The 19,207-nt window shown below is 38.4% G+C and overlaps 1 protein-coding gene across 7 annotated transcripts in view; it reads left to right on the top strand.

Moving 5' to 3' along the window:
* KIF13A (kinesin family member 13A) overlaps positions 1-19,207 on the top strand; it is a 120,607-nt gene that overhangs the window by 50,217 nt on the left and 51,183 nt on the right. For 6 of the 7 annotated variants that reach the window (XM_055800157.1, XM_055800156.1, XM_055800155.1 and 3 more), the window contains exons 4-9: positions 4,475-4,535; positions 13,607-13,699; positions 14,157-14,337; positions 15,348-15,435; positions 17,359-17,493; positions 18,001-18,113. In XM_055800157.1, the coding sequence (XP_055656132.1) occupies positions 4,475-4,535; positions 13,607-13,699; positions 14,157-14,337; positions 15,348-15,435; positions 17,359-17,493; positions 18,001-18,113 (671 nt within the window). Of the gene's footprint in view, positions 1-4,388; positions 4,536-13,606; positions 13,700-14,156; positions 14,338-15,347; positions 15,436-17,358; positions 17,494-18,000; positions 18,114-19,207 lie in introns of those variants that run through there. The other variant, XM_055800159.1, reaches the window with a different exon arrangement.

Below are 19,207 nucleotides of genomic sequence, written 5' to 3'. Positions count from 1 at the left end.
ATCTATGGTAGTGAGCACGCTAACAATGACTCTGGATACATTAGTACCAGGATCTAGCACTCCTGGCTAATTTTTTCTCATAACTCTCCATTTTTCTATGTTTGTGCTTGTGAGTTAGAATTCTTTTAATGAATATACAAGTACATACTCAAGCTTATATTTTCACTGGGGACTTCCAATTATGCAAGATCCGTCCTGGTGAGTCACATTCCATTACTTGTAGTTCTGTCTGTTATTTGACTGTTTCTAGATGTCTAAAATGCAATGTCCAAGCTTTTTTACAACCATCACACCACCACTGAAAATACTATGCTATGTTAAACACTGGAATAATAGAGCTGGGGAAAAAAAACCACCCAGCTGATCCCTTAGCTCCACTCAAAGTTTTTGGTTTAGAAGCCATTACCTTAATCTAGCAGGATCTTGGCAGCTTCCTTTTATCTAGCTTTCTCTTTGAGAAGCTAGGCTGAATTATGAAGTATAGAATCTTACAAAAATGAGAAAATTTTAATGCTTGTTTGTTAGTTCCTGCTATAATTTACAAGCCCAGAATAATTTTGGGTCTGGTTGTGAGAACTGGCCAACACCTGTGTGAACTTACGTCTGCTTGTGGTTGAATGCCAGCCTCTGCAGACACTTGAAGTAGGTGTACACCTGTCTTCTGTGGTTTTCCCATTTTGCTTACCTTCTGAAGATACGTTAAGCTTCCTGGTACAGCGGCTATGGGATTGACATCAGAGCAGTAGGAAAGCAGGAATACTCATCCACAGAGCCACAGAGACTTACTCAAAATTCTTAGAAGAATAACTGAAAGTTCAAGAAATCTTAGTGGAGATACAGGTAGCAATTTTAAACTTTGAGTTTCAAACAAAAAAATATTTGCATTTTTTTCTTTTAATGTTAAAAATGCCTAAATGGAATAGATTTTCCAAAATGTACTTCAAAATTAATTTGCAGAGGTTGCTTGAAGTTTAAAAAGTTCTGTTTGTCACAGATCATGGAATCACAGAATGGTTTGGGTTGGAAGGAACTTTAAAGATCACCTGGTTCCCATCACCCTGCCATGGGCAGGGACACCCCCCACCAGCCCAGGCTGCTCCCAGCCCCATCCAGCCTGGCCTTGGTCACTGCCAGGGATGGGGCACCCACAGCTGCTCTGGGCAGCCTGGGCCAGCGCCTCGCCGCCCTCACAAATCTCTGTTCAAATACATTTCAATAGCAGTTTTGGTACAGTTAGTTGACACAGTTTTGATATAAGTTGGTAAAGATTGTTGCTTTCTTCAAAAAGCAAAATAGGCACTTTCAGTGCCCAGTAATGCCCAGTTTGAGAATTGGCTACTGAGTCTGAGACTTCAGCATTAACAGTTTCTGATAGCTTTGATAGTCGTAATGACAGAGGGTTTAATACCTTCTTCAGGGAAATGGATCTTAGGGAGAAAAAAATTATTTAAAAAAATTATTATTCGGCATATACCTATCAAAAGTAATACGCACCATTTTCATTTTCAAGGAAGAGTAATCACTGAAGGTGGGAGAAGGAAGGGAGCATCTTAGATGAGACTTAGAGGGATTTTTCTTACTCATCATAACTTAAGTTCTGTATCTTGACCCCAAGTATGCTTGCACGTTCTTCTTGGGACTGCACGTCCTGCAGGTCAGGAAAATATAAACTGGAGTGTCACCTTTGTACAGAAAAGATGACCAAAGGGGTCACTGTTCAGGTTTGGCCATAAAATGCCTTCATTATGTATTTGTGGAGGAAGAGCCTCACTGATTGGGACCAAATTTCTTGCGCTTGTATGCCTTATTTCTTATTCTGTTAATTCTTGCATTTGGAATCTGTTTTCCCAAAGGTCTGAGTTGTCTTGAAAATCGCTTGGGTTGGATGCTTCCTTAAATTAATATTTTTGCAAATGTTCAAGGTTGCTGTTTTGTCGTCACCAAAGTAACTTCTAAACATTTGTCCACCTGTTTTAATGGAGAGGGGAGTTTTACTCAGTTGCTCTACATGTTTTGCAGGTAGTGCATGCCCCAGCAGCTTCCACTTTTTTGCCTGAGACTTTTTTTTTTTTAAAAAAAAGTAATCTTGTTACTTCTGTTAGAAGGATTTGGCAGTTTTCCAGAACAAATTTTATAAATAAACCAAGTCCATGCCCTGACTTTGTTTAGTATAAAAACATACTAAAATGCTATATTTATATTTGGGTTGTCTTGAGATACCATTTTCTTCCTCTATTGCATAACTATTTTTGAATTTTTCAAAATCAGTCTGACTAATTTTTACCTTTAAAAAAAATCCAAATAAAAACTGCTTTTCTGTAACAAACACTTGGATCTGAGAACATGTTTTAATTTTTGAAGTCTCTTTGCAAGATCAGTGTTTAAATTAGGAGTCATTGAACAATCCTGTCATGATTTTCCACGTTAACCAAGGGGAAAATGTGTAGGACAATAGATTAAATTGGCCTGCAGTACTGCTGTATTGACATTTAAGTCATTACACATGAGCATGTATGGCTGAGTAACCTTTTTAACTGGGCTGTGTGATCCACTGCAGACAGCACTTACCCATTCTTCCCACTTGAAACTGGTAGATTTGGATCCTTACAGTTGGGTGATTGGTTGTTTTTTTTATAATTGAACTGCTTGCTTTTTGATCACTGCAAAATTAGGTATCGTTACCAAGTCTTGTGAGGAAAACTTCTGTAGAAGTGGAATGTGAGAAGAGAAGCAGTAGTTCTTGGACTAGAAAAGTTAGGAAAAGGGTTAGAGCATTCTTATTAATGACAGAGTTTTTTATGCTCAGATTTGAAGCACAATGAACAAATGCACAGAAGTAATTTAAAATGCTCTCTGCTTATGTGGAGATCTGAAGATAAGGTGAAGTAACCCCTGCATTCTGCTTGCAGTTCAGTGGCAAAACTACATCTTGGACTCAGTCACATCAGGGGATGTTCTGACTCATGATGTTGGCTCTATTTGTGCTGCAGGAGGTGACTCAGACCTCCCTGTTAGATTATTAGAATTATGGGGGGGTTTGTTTGTTTGTTTTCCCTTCAGAAGGGAATTCCAGAACGCATTTCACTCTTGTAAGCTAAATGTTGTCTCAGTATGGAGTCTTCTCTCAGCCTATTTGATGTGTTCTGCATTAATTTGGGGAAGGAGAAGAAGGTGAGGTTACTGTGCCACTTGGTTTTATCCTCCGGAATATTTGCAGCAACAGTCATTTTGGGAAGAGTTAGGTTACAATAAATATATAGATTAGATTGCAAAGTAATTCTGCAATAGCAGGGAATCCAAGATGTTCTACATCCCCAAAAGCCAAAAGGAAATGATCAATCTTCTTTCTTCACTTCAGGGTTTGTGTCACAGGGATTTGGTGTTTCTGCTAATAAAGCCTGTGGCGCTTGCTCTACATCGACTTTCATGGTTTGTCTCACTAAGGAGGTCAGCTGTTGGAGGACCAGATAAAGAAAATCTTGGCCCAGGCAAAGTTTTAATAGAGAAGGGTTGTTTGGTTTTTTCCCCCATCTCTTGGGACCCCCCCCCCCCCCCCCCCCCCCCCCCCCAAGAAAAAATATAAACAGAATCTGTATCACTAACTCATCCACAGTCAGTTTACCATGGTAAAATGTAGAAAATACACTGCAGCTTGAAGTGTGTTTGTGGCTGTATAAAGCTGTCAAAACAAAAATATTATATATATATAATATAGTGTATAAAAATACACTAACCTCTCTGAAATGCAAAGAAGTAACTTAAATCAAATCCCAACATGTTAAGTAGTTTTACAGGACACTATTTCAGGAGCACAACATCGAATTTCATTCAATTTCTACTCAGCCAGAAGTCTTGACTAAAATGATATTTAGTCTTTTCATGAGAGAAGGCTCTGATAGCTTGCTTAATAGAGTTGTATTTTCTATTTGTAGTTTTTGAGCTTCCTCTACTGAGATCCAATACTGTACTCTTTATTTTAGGCAGGTGATCTGATACTATTTATTTGCTTCATAGGGCTTGAAAGTAGTAATGCTCTTCTTTGAACATTAGAAGTCCAATATGTGGTAAAACTTTTGTGCATCATATATTGATGTCTGCTAAGTAGTCATCTCACCAAATTCTGTATATTGAGTCTTTTTGGTGCTGTTTCATTACTGTTGGCAGAAACTTTTGTCAGCATTAGTGCGTGGAGAAGAGTGGAGAAAATTATTGGGTTTTGACTGTGCTTTGAAATCTGTAATAAGGGATACAGTAAGCAGTATTGTGTATAATGGAGCTAGAAAAGAAGTGGTGTGGTTCTGCAGCTATCAAGATTTCCCAAAATTATTCCTGCTGATGAAGCCTTTTTACAGTTCTGATTTAGGATCCATAGAAACAGTAAGCCTAACTGCAGTTAAACAGTCATGGATTTGTACTGCTTTGAGAAATGTCTTGTAGCCAGAGTTCCTAATTTTCATCTTATGTGCTTCTACAGGTGTTTGCCTTTGATCACTGCTTCTGGTCCATGGATGAATCAAACACCACAAAATATGCAGGTAAACAATTTTCTGAACATTTGACAGTATAAATAATTTGAGAACATATGACAGCTTAGGGGCTTTTTTTTTGTGGAGGTTTTTTGCATTTTGTACTGTGTGCTTAAGTGACAGCTTCACAGAAGAAAATACTCATTTTTTTCAGGGTTTGAGTCTTATGAGTGCTACTGCCTTAGTTTGAAAAGAATGAAAGCTTTAAGGTGGCCAGTACACTGTTCAGGAGGAATGGTTTTACATCTAAGCTATAGTGTTCTTTTTTCATCCCTTGGAAGAGCCTTTTGCGAGGATTGTTTCTGTCACTTAAAACAAGATTTCAGTTCTGCATCAGAATTATTTCCAACTAATGCTAGTGATAAGCATGTCTGTTTTCAATGCTCTGCATTCCCATGCATGAGAGAGGAATAAAACATGTTCTTCTCAGACAGTGTGGTTATTTCAGGTCTCTTAAGTCATTCATAGTCCAGTCATTCAGACCCCTGATGTTTTTGAGTGATCAGCTTTGTGACTTCTTCCTCCCAAAAGCTGGATAATCCAGGCAAGACTGTAATCTCAGTAGTTAGTTTTCTCATAACAGGATTTGTGTATTAGCATGTTCATGCTTTATAAGAGGACTTTTTTTAAGTTTTGAAGGAGACAGCTCTGAACAGTGGCATTTCAAAGCTGTGGTCCCATGGAAAGGAGAAATAAAAGTAGCATTCTGTTTAGTTATTCACATTGAAGTTTTGTGGCACATAAGAAATCGTGAAGGTTGATAGGGTTAATTAGATCAAAGTTTGAGATCAGTGGTCTAATAAATTAACTGTCATATACTTCTGTTAAAATATATCGCTGACTGCTGCAGCTTCTGGTATCGAATCCGAAACCATAGGGGTTGCACTGGATCATAGATTCCACTGTGTGTCTGTCTTGCCTGAGTGAAGCTGGGTTTCTTCAGGAAAAAAAGTTCTGTGTCTGTTCATCTTTCAGTAACTGTGTCTGCACTGGACAGTATGCATAGCTCAGGCAGGCAGAGCCGTCAAAGCATGCAGAGCTGCTTTTGTGCCCGCATGCCTCCATCTCCTTATCAAGGAAAGAGGCGATATTATGCACCCAGATGTTGGCCCCGTGTGCAGGTGGGAGCTGCGCCTTTGGTGGGGTGCACGGTGGTACTGACCACTTGTAGAGAAGAGACAGACTGGAGAAACACCCCTGACCAGTTAAACTGGTTTCTATCTGTTTAACCCATCTCCAGGTGAATTCAGTGGGATTGTAGGTCGATATATTTTTAATTTGAATAAAAATTAGATTTCTCTGGCCTGTTTCAGAAATTAGCATTGAATCTGTCTTAATCTGAGTGCTGAAGTTTTATTATCTGTATACAGTTGAACGTCGTGTTGGACTGGACGCTAGAAAGCTGTTGTCCACAACTCTTGCATTTTCTTACTGGCCAGAAAGCTATAAGGTGTTCTTTTGCTCATTCCAGATAATGTTCCTGCTGGGAAGAAAACCCCAAAACTGTTTTCCTTGGGTTTTTTTCAGAAATATGTTAAGAATGTGAGCTTCAGGGCATATAAAAAACCCACAATGCTTTCACTGATTTTACTTTTTTATTTTGTATGGTCTTGAAATTAACTTGTGACTTCCAGCCCTCATGTTCTAGAACATAATGAATTTGGCAGAATATCAAAATAAAAGTAAAAAACAAAACAAAATAAAATTGTTTCAGGCCTAAGTTACTAGGTTGTTGACTTGTTCACTTGCCTGTGCATGAAGTGATACTGTTCTATAGTATTCTATAGTACAGTAGCATTTCTTGTTTCAGAGCCAACAAACCAAATGCCAAAAATGGCAAGATTTCAGTTTTTATGTATCTGTAGTATTAAGGTACCCTAAATCTTTTTCACAGCTTGTCCTGAATTACTGTACTAAACAGAAAAATATTGTAACTGGTTTAGCTTGGGATTTTTGATAATTCCTTTGCCCCGTGTCCTAGACACCTTGCAAATTGTCTATCTGTGTCCAGAGACTGTTACAGAATTAACAAGCTTCAAGAGTCCAAAGGAGTCATCCATCAGCCTGAGTTTTTGAGCTAAACTGTAATTTCTTGGTTGGATGCTGGACTGCAGAAGGGGGATGCTGATCCAGAAGCTAGACCGATGCATTAAATGCTCACTGCCCGAAGTAACTCTGTGTATGCGAAAGTTTAACGTCATTGGCAAGAGCAGTGATTAGTTGCACAGTTAGAAGGGAACATGTATAAAGCTTGAAAGCTAAGTCCAGAGTGCTTGTAAATATGTTAATACATGAGCTTCAAGCTTAAGTAAAATTCTTGAAATAAAAACAGTGAGACAAATCTAATTACCTGAAAAACCTTTTTATCTGCATCACAGAAACACAGTGGAAGATGTGACAGTGAGACGTTTAACAAGACTGCCCTGTCAGTCATGGCTCTCTGCACAAAACCAAAACATGCTCATATTGCATTATGTTGAATTGTTCTATTGTTGTGTATATTATGCTATGTTAAAGGTCTTGTCGATTGACATGTGGGATATCGGAAAACCCAGGGAATGGTGTGTGCCACAGACAACATAAGTCAACACAGAATTCAGACTTATATGGATAACTCTTCCATGTTATTTTTTTTTTTTAATGTCAACAAAACTGAAGTTTGTGCTGTCCTTGAAATTACATTTGTTACAGGATACTTGAAGCTATTATATATGATTATGGTCTGGCTTCATTTTTCACTTTGCTGATTGATCTGTACTACTACCAGCACTTATTAATAGTTTTTGCATGAGAGAGGTTGTTGTTTGAATAAACTTAATCGCATGGGTAACTGGCAACAATTTTCAGGCTGTGGGGGAGCAGAGTTGACCCTGAAATGGTATGAGCCATCTCTTTCTCTTACAATAAACTATTCTGTGAGATATCTTCAACTTTTTTTGGCTGAACATGAGGCTTATTTTGTACGTACTGATTTTCTTTCTGAACTCATGTTCAGGAAGTGTGAGGGATCTTATTCCAGTTTGAATCTTGCTTTCTTTTTCCAGCATTTGAAAACATGGGGATTGTTGCTGTTGGAAGCAGAGCTGCTTTTTTACTTTTTTTTTTCCACTGAAGTGGAAATTGGGTTCTAAAATTCTAAAGTGATCTAGCAATATCATTAACAGAAACAGTGAAGGTAACCTTAATGTGACAAAAAACATCTAGAGGGCATCTTTGAAGCGGTCCTTGCAGGGACCGTGTCTCTCAAAACCAGCAGGGAGTCCGGAGCACGGAAGGGGAGTGAGCTCTTTACAATACCTTGGTGGAAGAGGCACTTTGGTTTCAGATGCTGCAAGAGATGGAGGCTCTTTAACAACTTGGTATCCCATCTTAGGGATTGCAAGATGCAGACCGCCCTCTGAATTGCTGTAAAGACTGAAAATGAAGTGTTTATAATCAGTGTTATTAAGGGGGGGTAGTATTTTTTTTGTTCTGGCTTGTTTGTTGGTTTTCTTTAATCTAACCAGTTAGCAGGTAGTTCTCTGAATACTGATGCAGCATGTTTCCATACCATTTGTGGCTGTGTGGTTCCAGACAAGGAGTGGTTACAAACCACTGAATTTGTGCTGATCATCACATGATTGTTCTTGCACCTTTTTTCTGATGGTTTAATTCTGAAGACATAGTTGGGAATTTGGCAAGAATAGGAAACTTATCAGAAAGGAAGAAAAAACAGCTTAAAAAGTAATAGTTCAATGGAGTAGATTTTTGAGGAGGGAGGGGATTTGGTTGTAGGACAGAATGAGTTTGCTTTGATCTGGAAAAGGGATGAGCTTTGCCTTACAGGCTATAGGACAGGCGTTTTGAGAGTAAGCAAAATAGCTTCTTATTGCTGTCTGTTTCTTGACTTGAATGGGTCAAGAGTCAGTTCGTGGATAAGGACACACCTGCTTGCCTTGGAAAACTCACAGAGACAAAAACCAGCTTGACATTTTGGTTAAGAGGAGTACATTGAGAAATTCTTACAGATAAGAACAAAGAATTATTTTTACAAGCCTGGACAACAGTAAGAGCCTGTTGAAGTCTGCAGTGAAGTGGGTTTTTAAAAGGAAGGGAAGAAACCCTTCAGTTTGGGAAGCATTCGAGAGATGGTATAAATACTGAGCGCTTAGGCATGTCCATTCCAAGGACCCCATGCTATATTGACTCGTCCGTGGATTTTTCTTAAACTCCCTAAGCTGCATCACGTTTGGCCTAAAATCTCACCTCTGTTTCTGCAGGCTGCGTTGTCCTGAAAGCCTAAACACTTGTCTTTGGGCTAAGCTTTGATTTTATAGGCGATACGTATGCTGACTACTGCTCTTTCAGGGGCTGATTTAACAGGAAACGAACCAGGCAATTGGCTTAAAGAACTGTATGCTTCTGCCCTCGTGAGACATCGTAAGAGGTGGATTTTGAGCAGACATGAGCGTCTGTCTGTAGTTCTGACTAACATTTAAGCTGTTACAGTGGAGAAACCTATCCCTTTGTTTCCTTGACTTTTTTTTTTTTTCCCTTATGAAGAGACTCTACATAGTATATAGGACTTAATTTTGTGTCATGCAGCTGACACCTGACCTGTGCATTTGGGGGGAACCTTAGCTATTCTGTATGATTTTAGTGCTGTATGGGTCAGGCACTTAAAACATAGATGTTGCAGTACCTAATTTGAAGCACTGGAGACCTTTTAGTTGGTTAACGCTTTGAACATTAAAGACTCCAGTGCTTTATCAGTACTGCAGCGTTGGGCTGCAGTAGTTAGACAATCCTAGCTGTTGTGCGGTTAGGTTCTTGTTAAGGTGAACTGTAGGCATCTTGCCATTTTAGGGAGATTCTTTTAAAACTCTTATCTCCAGAGCTTTTAATAATTCTAATCTCCACAGATCAAGTTTTATTTTAGCTATTGGATCATGGAAGCAACTGCAGTTTATTTCTGTCAAGATTTGCCTATTAAAGTGTTCTAGGTTAGAGATTAAGCCATCAAGAGAGTTGATTTTTAGTGTTGAACATAAGCTGTTACTTGGCTCTAGCAATTTCTGCTGTGTAAGGGAGGGGGTGTCAGGACAGAGATGTGTCATAACCTTGCAGTCACAGCCTGGCTGAATTAGTCTGTGCTGCCATGAGACAATTAGCCCTATTTCAGATCGACAAGTTGTTGTGAACCAGAAATGCTAGACATCTATAAACCAGACACTGAAACAAATTTTTGTTGCAGTACCTCTTGAATGAGCCTGGCCCTAGTGAGCAGGTCTTAGGAAAGGTACTAAGTGCTAACTGCCTTTTCAAAAGGGAGTTCTGTTGGAAAGGGTATGACCTTTTTTCCTCCCCTCCCTTTTCTTCTTTCTCTTCTGCGTCTGCTGTCACGAGTCTAGCCAACTTGAGAATGTCTGAACGTTATTTGTAAATAGCTTCATTTTGCAGATTCTGAGAACATGTCCTAGGATTCCTCTGCAACACGCAGGTTTCCCTAAGATTGCTGTCACCTCACATCTCCCGAGCGGGGCATCAGAAACTGTAAGGGGATGATTTGGGAGGAAGAAAAGGGGAACGAGCATAGAGATGTAGGAGAGAATACTTAAATATCTCATTCTGAAAATTATCGATGTTGTATTTTTGCATGTCAGGGTATATATTTATTCTTATTTTCAGGGATTTTTTTATTATCTTTCATATTTTACAAATTTAAATGTTTTAATAATTCATGCTGGCTTAGAGATTCAAACTAAGATTTTGAAATGCTGCTCTGTGGATAGATAATGTGAAGGTTTTATTTTAGAGTTGGTAGTAATTTAATAGCCACTATTAAATTGGCCATTGCCATATCTTTCTATCTTTACTTCGTTTTATATTTTTACCATTGAAATGTAGGTAAAGTGAAAAAAACTTTTAACTTCAAAGTGTTGTACTAAACACCCTTGATGTATGGTAATAGCATAAGCATGGCATTAGAAAGTTCCAGGAATATATGTAGGTTAAAAATGTAAACCTAAGAGGAGGAAGGGTTTCCTTTAGCTTTCAGGTAAGCCACAGGTACAATTTTGCATGCAGAAATCATCGATATCTTTAGTATCGTTATTGCTATAAAATAAATGTTTATTATCTTGGTTTATATGTTTATGGAAGAATGTCAAGAGCCTGTCAGAGTGCTGAACACATGAAAATACTCAGTCCTAAGAGTAGATGGTAAGATTCTTGGGTCAGTCTGCTGTTAGAAGTGGCTTTCTGAGAAACTGGATGTTGGCATCAGGCTTGCAGTTGTAATTGTCAGAATGTTCAGATAATGTCTTGAAGGTATGAAGACAGTTAGAACTGCCCGGTGAAAGCAGAAAAGGTTTCCATCTTGTTTTGATGTTGCTTTCCAGTACATCTTCAGAGCCGAGCGGGCATCCACCAGTGTTTCTTGGATTTTGATTAGCAGAGCATCCCTAACAGTGTGTTAGTAGCGTTTCACACCTAGCAGTGTTAAAGGCAATAAATGTTGGTGTAGGGGAAATATTTCTGTTAACTGAGTAATTTTTTTCCCATCTATTTTTCCCTTTTTCTGTAAATTAAGTCAATTTCAAACCCCCAGCTTACCTCTTTAAAAACTAGGTATCTGTGGAAGAAAAGACCTGTAAATAAGCAAAAGTATTATTTGCAGGCATTGCAGGTTTATTTAGCAAAGCAAAAATGCAGTAGCGTAGGCAAAGGAAATGGATTATTTCTTGTGACCATAAGTGCACATAGACATAATTCTGGGTAATACAGATTTTGTAATCGGTTTGCAAACCCACTAATAAAATTCATGGGGGAAGCATTGAGGTTTTGTAATGAAAAATATTAAAATCTCACAGATGATACGCTGTTACCCTCAACAAGGCACTGCATTAGCGAATGAATTAAAATACCCATAATTGAAGTTTAACGTCTTGTGTACTTTTCTGTGAGTGCACTTAAAAACAAAACAAATTTTCTCCCATGATACTTCGACTGGTTACTGTGAACATCGCTCTTTAATGACCTATTTGTCTGTGGTGGTATTGATGAGCTCTTAAAAACTGTAATAAAAATACCATTTTAGAGTTATGTATCACTGTCTGATCGACTTTCTGTTTGTTGACTGTTCGAAAATTAAATTTCTTCTGGAAAAGAAAATATTCAGCTTTGCCTGGGAGATTCAGGCTGGCTTCTGTCTCTGGTATTTATCGGTGGGGAATTTTGTAGGTCATCTTATGGTTATCATGACTGTGCAGTTTTATAACATCTTGCTATCTGCTCTTTTCCTTGGGAAACATGGAAGAGGTTACTGGTTTATTGCTGGTTAGAAGTGGGCAATCCAAGTTTGTCCCTCTTCTGATAAATGGTTTTATTCTCCACTCATAATCATTGCAGAGTATATGTGCTTTTTTCTCTTAATAATTATACTCGGCTTCAATCTTTGCTTGATTTTTGCATTCTTGCCTCAGCAAGGTGGTAAGTGGCTCCCTGCCTCTTTGGTAGGTTCAAAATGGGTCCTCAGGAGCTGGTTTGAAAGCAAATTTTTGTCTGTTCCACATTGTTATTAAAAACTTCCACTGATAAATTTTCTTCGTTTGTTCTTCAGTAGTTTAACGTTTCTCTGTAGCTATTTCCACAGTGCTCTCTCACCATAGATATTATGAAGTAACCAGATGATCCTAAGTTGAATGAGAAGTGAATGAATGTGCACGGGGAAGGAGATGGAGTTACTCCAGAGTACAGCAGATTCTCCTCTGGTTTTAATTCCTGTATTCAGAGTTTTAGAAATTCAACTGGAAAGATACACAAAGAACATTTGATAGGGCACCGCTGCACTAGCTTTTCCTTTAGAGCAGAAGAGAAAATAGGTTAAAGGAAAATAAAAGTGATATAGTACTTTTTAGTGCTATTTATATGCCTGTAAATCATTCTACAGTCATTCCTCAGGCTGTTCTGCAGGAATTTTCTGGGCTACCAATTACTTAGGGATCATGGAATATAAATAATCTCATGTGATGTATAAATGTATAGCTAGATTTTATTATTTTTTTTTCAATGCCGGTATGTTCCATTTTGAGAACTGTGGAAGTCACTAGTGCATCCACTGTACAAAATAATTTCTTATAACTGACAACTGCTGAAACTTAACTCGCCAAAACGAGAGATGCAACTGATTGTAGCTGTTCAGAAAGTCGCCAGACAGCGAATGTAAGTTTAAACCAAACATCAGAAGGTGTGTAAATACTGTCCTTAGCGCAGCTCTGCTTGGTTTGGATGTACACACAACTGCTGTGATTCTGTGTGATCAGAACTCCAAGCAGACATCCCATTGACCCTTTTTGTGTACAAATTCTGAGCTTTTCTATTAAACAGCCATGATGCCTATTTTCTTCTTCGTCTGAGAGGTTGAAGTACATCTAAAATCTACCCGGCACTGGGAGACAATTTTCAGACTATGAAATTTTGCAGCTGGTGTTTAAAATGGTGGACTTGGCAGAATTATCCTCACACAGCTCTGTTGAAGTCTCACAGCCTCCTAATACGCATTTCCTCCCTGAATGTCGTTGGAATACTTTTATCTTGGTTCCAGCATCACCTTGACACCGGGTGAATTGTAATAGCTTATGGTGAAACTTGAGGCCAGTTTGCAAGAGAGCAACTATTACTATTTCTAGCATAATATTTGTTGCACCTCTAATATCCTAGTTTGCTAATAGATTTCATTGCAATTCTGTTACAGAACTCTTCTGGGTATAGTTTGTGGTTAAGGGATGTATATTAATTATCAAATTTAGACATCTGTTTCCTCTAAGCATTCAGCTTACATATCACCTTTTGAAGAACTGCTCCTTTCACAGGAAAATATCTATTTATTAATATTAAAGCAATGTATTTAAACACAGAAGCAGTAGCTGTTACACTCGTTTCAGGCAACAGCTTTGAACTTGTCATTCAGTTGTATGTTGAAATAATTTGTTCATCAGTGCACTCAATAGTAAAAAATAATTTGCAAACCTTTTTTTTTTCTTGTTTTTAGTAAATTTCAGTCTGTTATTAAATTTAAAATAAACTTAATTTTTTTCTAGGTCAAGAAGTGGTGTTCAAGTGCCTTGGAGAAGGAATTCTTGAAAAGGCCTTTCAGGGATATAATGCTTGTATTTTTGCCTATGGACAGACAGGTGAGTCTCCTGTGCTAAAGGGGAAGAACACTTTTTGTGTACATGGGAAGTGAGAAGAACAAAAATATTAAGCTAGATAATAGTTTAAAAATGTATTTTGAAATATCATGCTAAATGTCAAACATTTAGCACAGCCAGTGATGATGTAAAGTTCTTAAAGCAGCTTCGTAAATATGTTCCTCGTTACTACCTGCCAGGGCCACTTTCAAAGCCTGAAAGGAGAAGTTCATACCGAAGGCTCCTTCAGTCAGCCCTGCTCAAAGAAACCTTTAAGATAATTTCTCTTTTTGTTTACCTGTACTGTGTAGTCCAAAGAATGTACTGTCTGTCTGGAATAGCATGTCATGTTGTTCTGATACACGCTTCTGGAAGAACAAAGAGGATTAAAACATGCTTCATGAACAAATAAGTAGAGAGACTACGTTCTAAAGCATTTTCTTCTCCTTTTTTCCTTTAGGTTCAGGAAAATCCTTTTCAATGATGGGCAATGCAGAGCAGCTGGGTCTGATCCCACGGCTCTGTTGTGCTTTATTTCAGAGAATCTCTGTGGAAGAAAATGAATCTCATACTTTTAAAGTCGAAGTGTCCTATATGGAAATCTACAATGAGAAAGTCAGAGATCTGCTTGACCCAAAAGGGTGAGTAGCTTCACTCTCCCCCACAGCTTCCTTATTTTTGTCTGAAACTGTAACAGTAGAAATCACTTCTGGAAATCCTTGAGGCTTGTTCAGAATGTATATTTGTATGATTTTTTTAGAAAGGATTAGATACCAAACACCAGAAAGAAGATCTGGTAAATCTTGTATATGAAGTAGTAACTGGTGTGGATCAATTCAGAATTAGGATACCATCTTAATGATGCAAACAAATACTGTATGAAGTAGTGTACTACCAGAAAGCAAGACTGTGCAGGGAAGTTCTGGGGTGGTTTTGCCATATGAACCGGACTGTATTCAGGTAACAATTTTCATCAACTAGGAGGAGTTTGAAGCTTATTTTCAACTTGGTTCTCATGGTTTAGATGTTGAGCTTTTTGAATGTGGAAGGGTAACACCTCAGAATATACTCATGGCACTCTTTTCAGTTTTGTCTACACAAAAGTACTGGTTAGGTTCTCTGGCTTGGAGGTGTCTAGACGAGAAATAGTTAGATAGGGGGGTTTTAGGCTGAGCATTGATACATGAGGTGTATATTTTTGATTCTTGAATATCATTGCCCTAGGTGAAGAAGTATGCAAGTTAGTTTAAAAAGGTAGATTTGAGAGTTACTTGATGCGTATCAATAAAGCGTGGAAAAATGTGAAAAGAATTGAAGCTTTAGCAAATTGCTGGGGAGAGGAAGGAAGAATTTTCGGTTTCCTTTTTTGTCAACATTCTTTTCAGCCTTTTGTTCCAGCCACAAATACTGGGGTGGAAGGATGCATTAGGAACAGTTCATGTATGTAGATTAAAACCGGTTAGATTAATTTGAGTCTATTTTTAATTTGACATTAAAAAAAATCTGGAAGACTTTTTGCCTCCTGTTACAATTAAAAGACATAAACTGACTTCTGCTATATAGAAGATTCTTATCATTTCATAGTATAATTTTTGGGTTTTGATAAAGTTCACACTAGTGGATTGTGCATAAAGTCTACTTTGTTCCATAGGAGTCGGCAGTCCCTTAAGGTTCGAGAGCACAAAGTGTTGGGACCGTATGTAGATGGCCTGTCTCAGCTGGCTGTTACAAACTTTGAGGTAAATCTAAACCAATGACAACTTCGTAAATAACATCTGTGTACATAAGCAATAGGCATCTTATAAGAGATAAACTAGTGTCTATCCAGACATTTTGGTTCTTCAGTGTTTATGATCTCTGGCAATTGCAAAGGTCTTTTCTACTGCTTCAGGAGGATTTATTTCGCGTAAAAGCATTGGCTTTGCCTTGATGTTGATTAAAAATATAATAGTGGTACCTATTCTGCAGTTTTCAATGCATATAGTATACACCAAGAACACAATGTTTCCTTGACACAGGAGATATGAGGCTTCCAAAATAAGAATAAAGTCTTCCAGCATGAATTACTTTGATTTTTGTTGTTGAATAAAACCTTCTATTTCATACAGGTGTGTTGTGGTTTAACCCCAGCTGGTACCATGCAGCTGCTTTGTCACCCCCGCTGCCCCCCCGAGGGAGGGGGAGGAGAATCAGGAAGGAATGTAAAACTCGAGGGTTGAGATAAGAAAAAATTAATAAATAAAATAAATTAAAACCAACAATACTAAGAATTACAACAATTACAATGAAAAGGAAGGAGAAGGGGAGAGGAATGAAATCCAAAGGGAAGGGAGAAAAGAAAACAAGTGATGCACAGTACAACTGCTCACCTGCTGACTGGTGCCCAGCCGGTCCCTGAGCAACGATCGGCACAGCCTGGCCAACCCCCCCAGTTTATATACCCAGCATGATGTCCCGTGGTATGGACTACCTCCTTGGCTGCTTCAGGTCAGCTGTCCTGGCTGTGTCCCCTCCCAACTCCTTGTGCCCCTCCAGCCCTCTCGCTGGCAGGGCCTGAGAAACTGGAAAGTCCTTGACTTAGTATAAACATTACCTGGTAACAACTGAAAACATCAGTGTGCTATCAACATTATTCTCACACCAAAGCCAAAACACAGCACTGCACCAGCTACCAAGAAGGATACTAACTCTATTCCAGCTGAAACCAGGACAAGGTGTATTGCATGAGGATGTGCAACATAGCTTATGTAATTTATAATTGAAGTCGTGACAGCATCTGGCCCACTTGAGTTACCAAAATACTTTCAAATAAATCAGTACTGTAGAAGCCACTGAATTACTGAATTACTGTAGCTACAATGGAAGTAATTGAAGCAGTGCAGTTGTATGAATGGCGTAGGCCTCTCTTTTTATGAGGAAGCTGATTTGGAAATGTTGGTTTTAAAAAAAATAATTCATTGTGTAGTATTATGTGGGAATGTTTTACTTTCTTATGAGTGTTTTTCTGAAGCATCTGTGTATATTATAAAGTTATAAAAACTGCTTTTGCAGCTTTTATGGTGAATTTGAAAGCACACCTTCTTTGTTCAAATTCTAGGAAATTTTGTTCATACCTAGTTTTTGGCTGATGAATTTTATGAAACTGTCTTGGAAGACTCAGCAAGCGCACATGTCAGACTCGGCATAGTCTTGCTTTTTACATATGCAGGAAGGTACAGGCTCTAAGTGAGGTAACCTTTTGAGCCAATTAAATGAAGATGGTAACAGCGCAGTTCAGTAAAGAGATGCATTGTGTTCATTTGTGTAAGTAGATCTGTGCTGACCTGATTACTGTCATTAAACAGTATGATTTGTAATGTGTGTGTGTTGCCAGCATATTTCAGTAACAGATAAGGAGAAGGTGCATTGACTGTAGTTGCTGGGCTTTTAAGCACAGTACTTATTTAACTTATTTAAGGTGTGATTTAACATTGTGCTGTGGAATTGCACACCCTCTGCATCAGTGCATCTCAAAATGTGCAAAGAATTTTCTCATTACTACCTTCCCTTCTTCCTCTCTCCCACACATACACACACCCTTCCATCTAGATGGGGATTTTGTTCAGCAAGCACAATACTTGCTTTTATCCTAGCATCACTTTTCACTCTTCTTTTTGCTCTAGGATATTGAGTCACTGATGTCTGAGGGAAACAAATCACGAACAGTTGCTGCAACCAACATGAATGAAGAAAGCAGCCGCTCTCATGCTGTGTTCAATATTATAGTGACTCAGACACTTTATGACCTGCATTCTGGTGTATGTATTTCTGTTGATTCATTTATGAAATTGTGGTAAATTCGTCTCCTTCCTTCCTCTTACATATACATTAATCTGTTTAGCTGTGCTTCACCTTTAACGCCGTGGGGTCCAAAGTAATATTGGCAAGACCGTAAGATTGAGAGAACCCTGGGAGAGTGAGGAAGCCCACCAGATAAAGCAGTGGCTAACTTTTTAAGATTATATTGTCACCATGAAACCTACCTTAGGTTTTACGTCCTAACTGGTGCTGAAGTTGGTATGTTTTAATGGCCTACTCTGCTAGTAAGGTTATTGATGCTGCCACACAGCTTCAGCCCTCTACTATGAAAATATGAGTGACTCTTAAAGGACTATGAAAACTCTGAAAATTCCTTCTTTCATATCTTTAATTTGATACTTTAACCCACATTATTATGAACAGTGTTTCATGGTGCCAGCATCACACATGTTAGCGCTTTGTGCTTTGTGTTTCTTAGCTGTTGTTCTCTCATGTCCCATCTGCAGAATTCTGGAGAGAAGGTCAGCAAGGTCAGCTTGGTGGATTTGGCTGGGAGCGAGAGAGTGTCCAAAACAGGAGCTGCAGGAGAACGCCTAAAGGAAGGCAGCAACATAAACAAGTAAGACATGGGCATACGCAGGTTGCAAAGCTTAATCTTTTAAGAATCACTGTTGTTTCCATGGCCTCCTCTCTTGGTGTGCTTGTCAGAAGTCAGTTCAAATGATAGAGCTCATCAGAAACAGTCCAGTATGGCTCTTTCGGCTGCTCTGTGCTAGACACCATGTGTTTCATTGCATTGACATAGGGAACTTGATTCATACTTGACTCAATGAGGGTTGTATGAATTTTATCTAGAAAAAGCGACAGCAGCGCTCTTTAATTAAGAATGAACCTTTTGTGATTCATTTATACACCCTGTCCCCAGGCTCATGTGTTTGTCTCATCATTTGCTTAAGGAAGAATGCAGAGTTGCAGAGTTGAATGGCCTTGTTCCAACATGTATTAAAATGTGTAAGGGTATAATTCACAGTTTAAGAAAACCAAATCAGAATGAAGCTGTGTTAGTTTAGCATTGCCTTGGGCATTTCTACTCAAGCAATGACAAGTTTCAAGGCACTTTTTTACCGTAATTACTGTGTTATTTCCCAAAAGCAAGAATTCAGCACACTGTTACTGCTGTCTTAAATATACTAATTTTCCTGGGAAAGAAAGAGTTCAGCTGTTACAGTAAAAGCTACTGCTTTTTCAATTTAATTTTAAAATGTTACAAAATGTTCTGGTGTTTTAAGTTAACGATGACAGCACAAAGTGTGTTTGAACAGCATTTATACATAAAGTGATTTCAAATTACCCCTTTTTGGAGTTAAAACATGTTTGCTCTTTTTAGCTTAATTTCTAATCTACTTTGTGTTTAATGCATCATATTGGTAGCCACGCTGGTATAGTCCTCGTGAAACAAAATGATGTGGTTCTGTTTGCCTAATGGGAGGTGTTGTACCTTTACCTGCAGGTTACTAGTTAAAATTCAGATTGGTTTTACTAGAAACTGTACTTGTATTTTGCATAGACAAAGGTGAAATTAAATGTTTCTTTCTAATTCTTGGGGAAGAATTCAAATGCCAACTTTCCCAACAGCTATTAACAAATTACAAGTGTAGCTATAGATACAGAAAGACTTCCTTTTTTTTTTCCATTAGGACGTTTACTCAGTGT

The sequence above is a fragment of the Falco peregrinus genome, chromosome 3 (assembly GCF_023634155.1).
Source record: "Falco peregrinus isolate bFalPer1 chromosome 3, bFalPer1.pri, whole genome shotgun sequence".
NCBI classification, from domain to species: Eukaryota; Metazoa; Chordata; class Aves; order Falconiformes; family Falconidae; genus Falco; species Falco peregrinus.
Note: the sequence above shows the minus strand (reverse complement) of the source record. Positions and strands in the feature narration are given on the sequence as shown.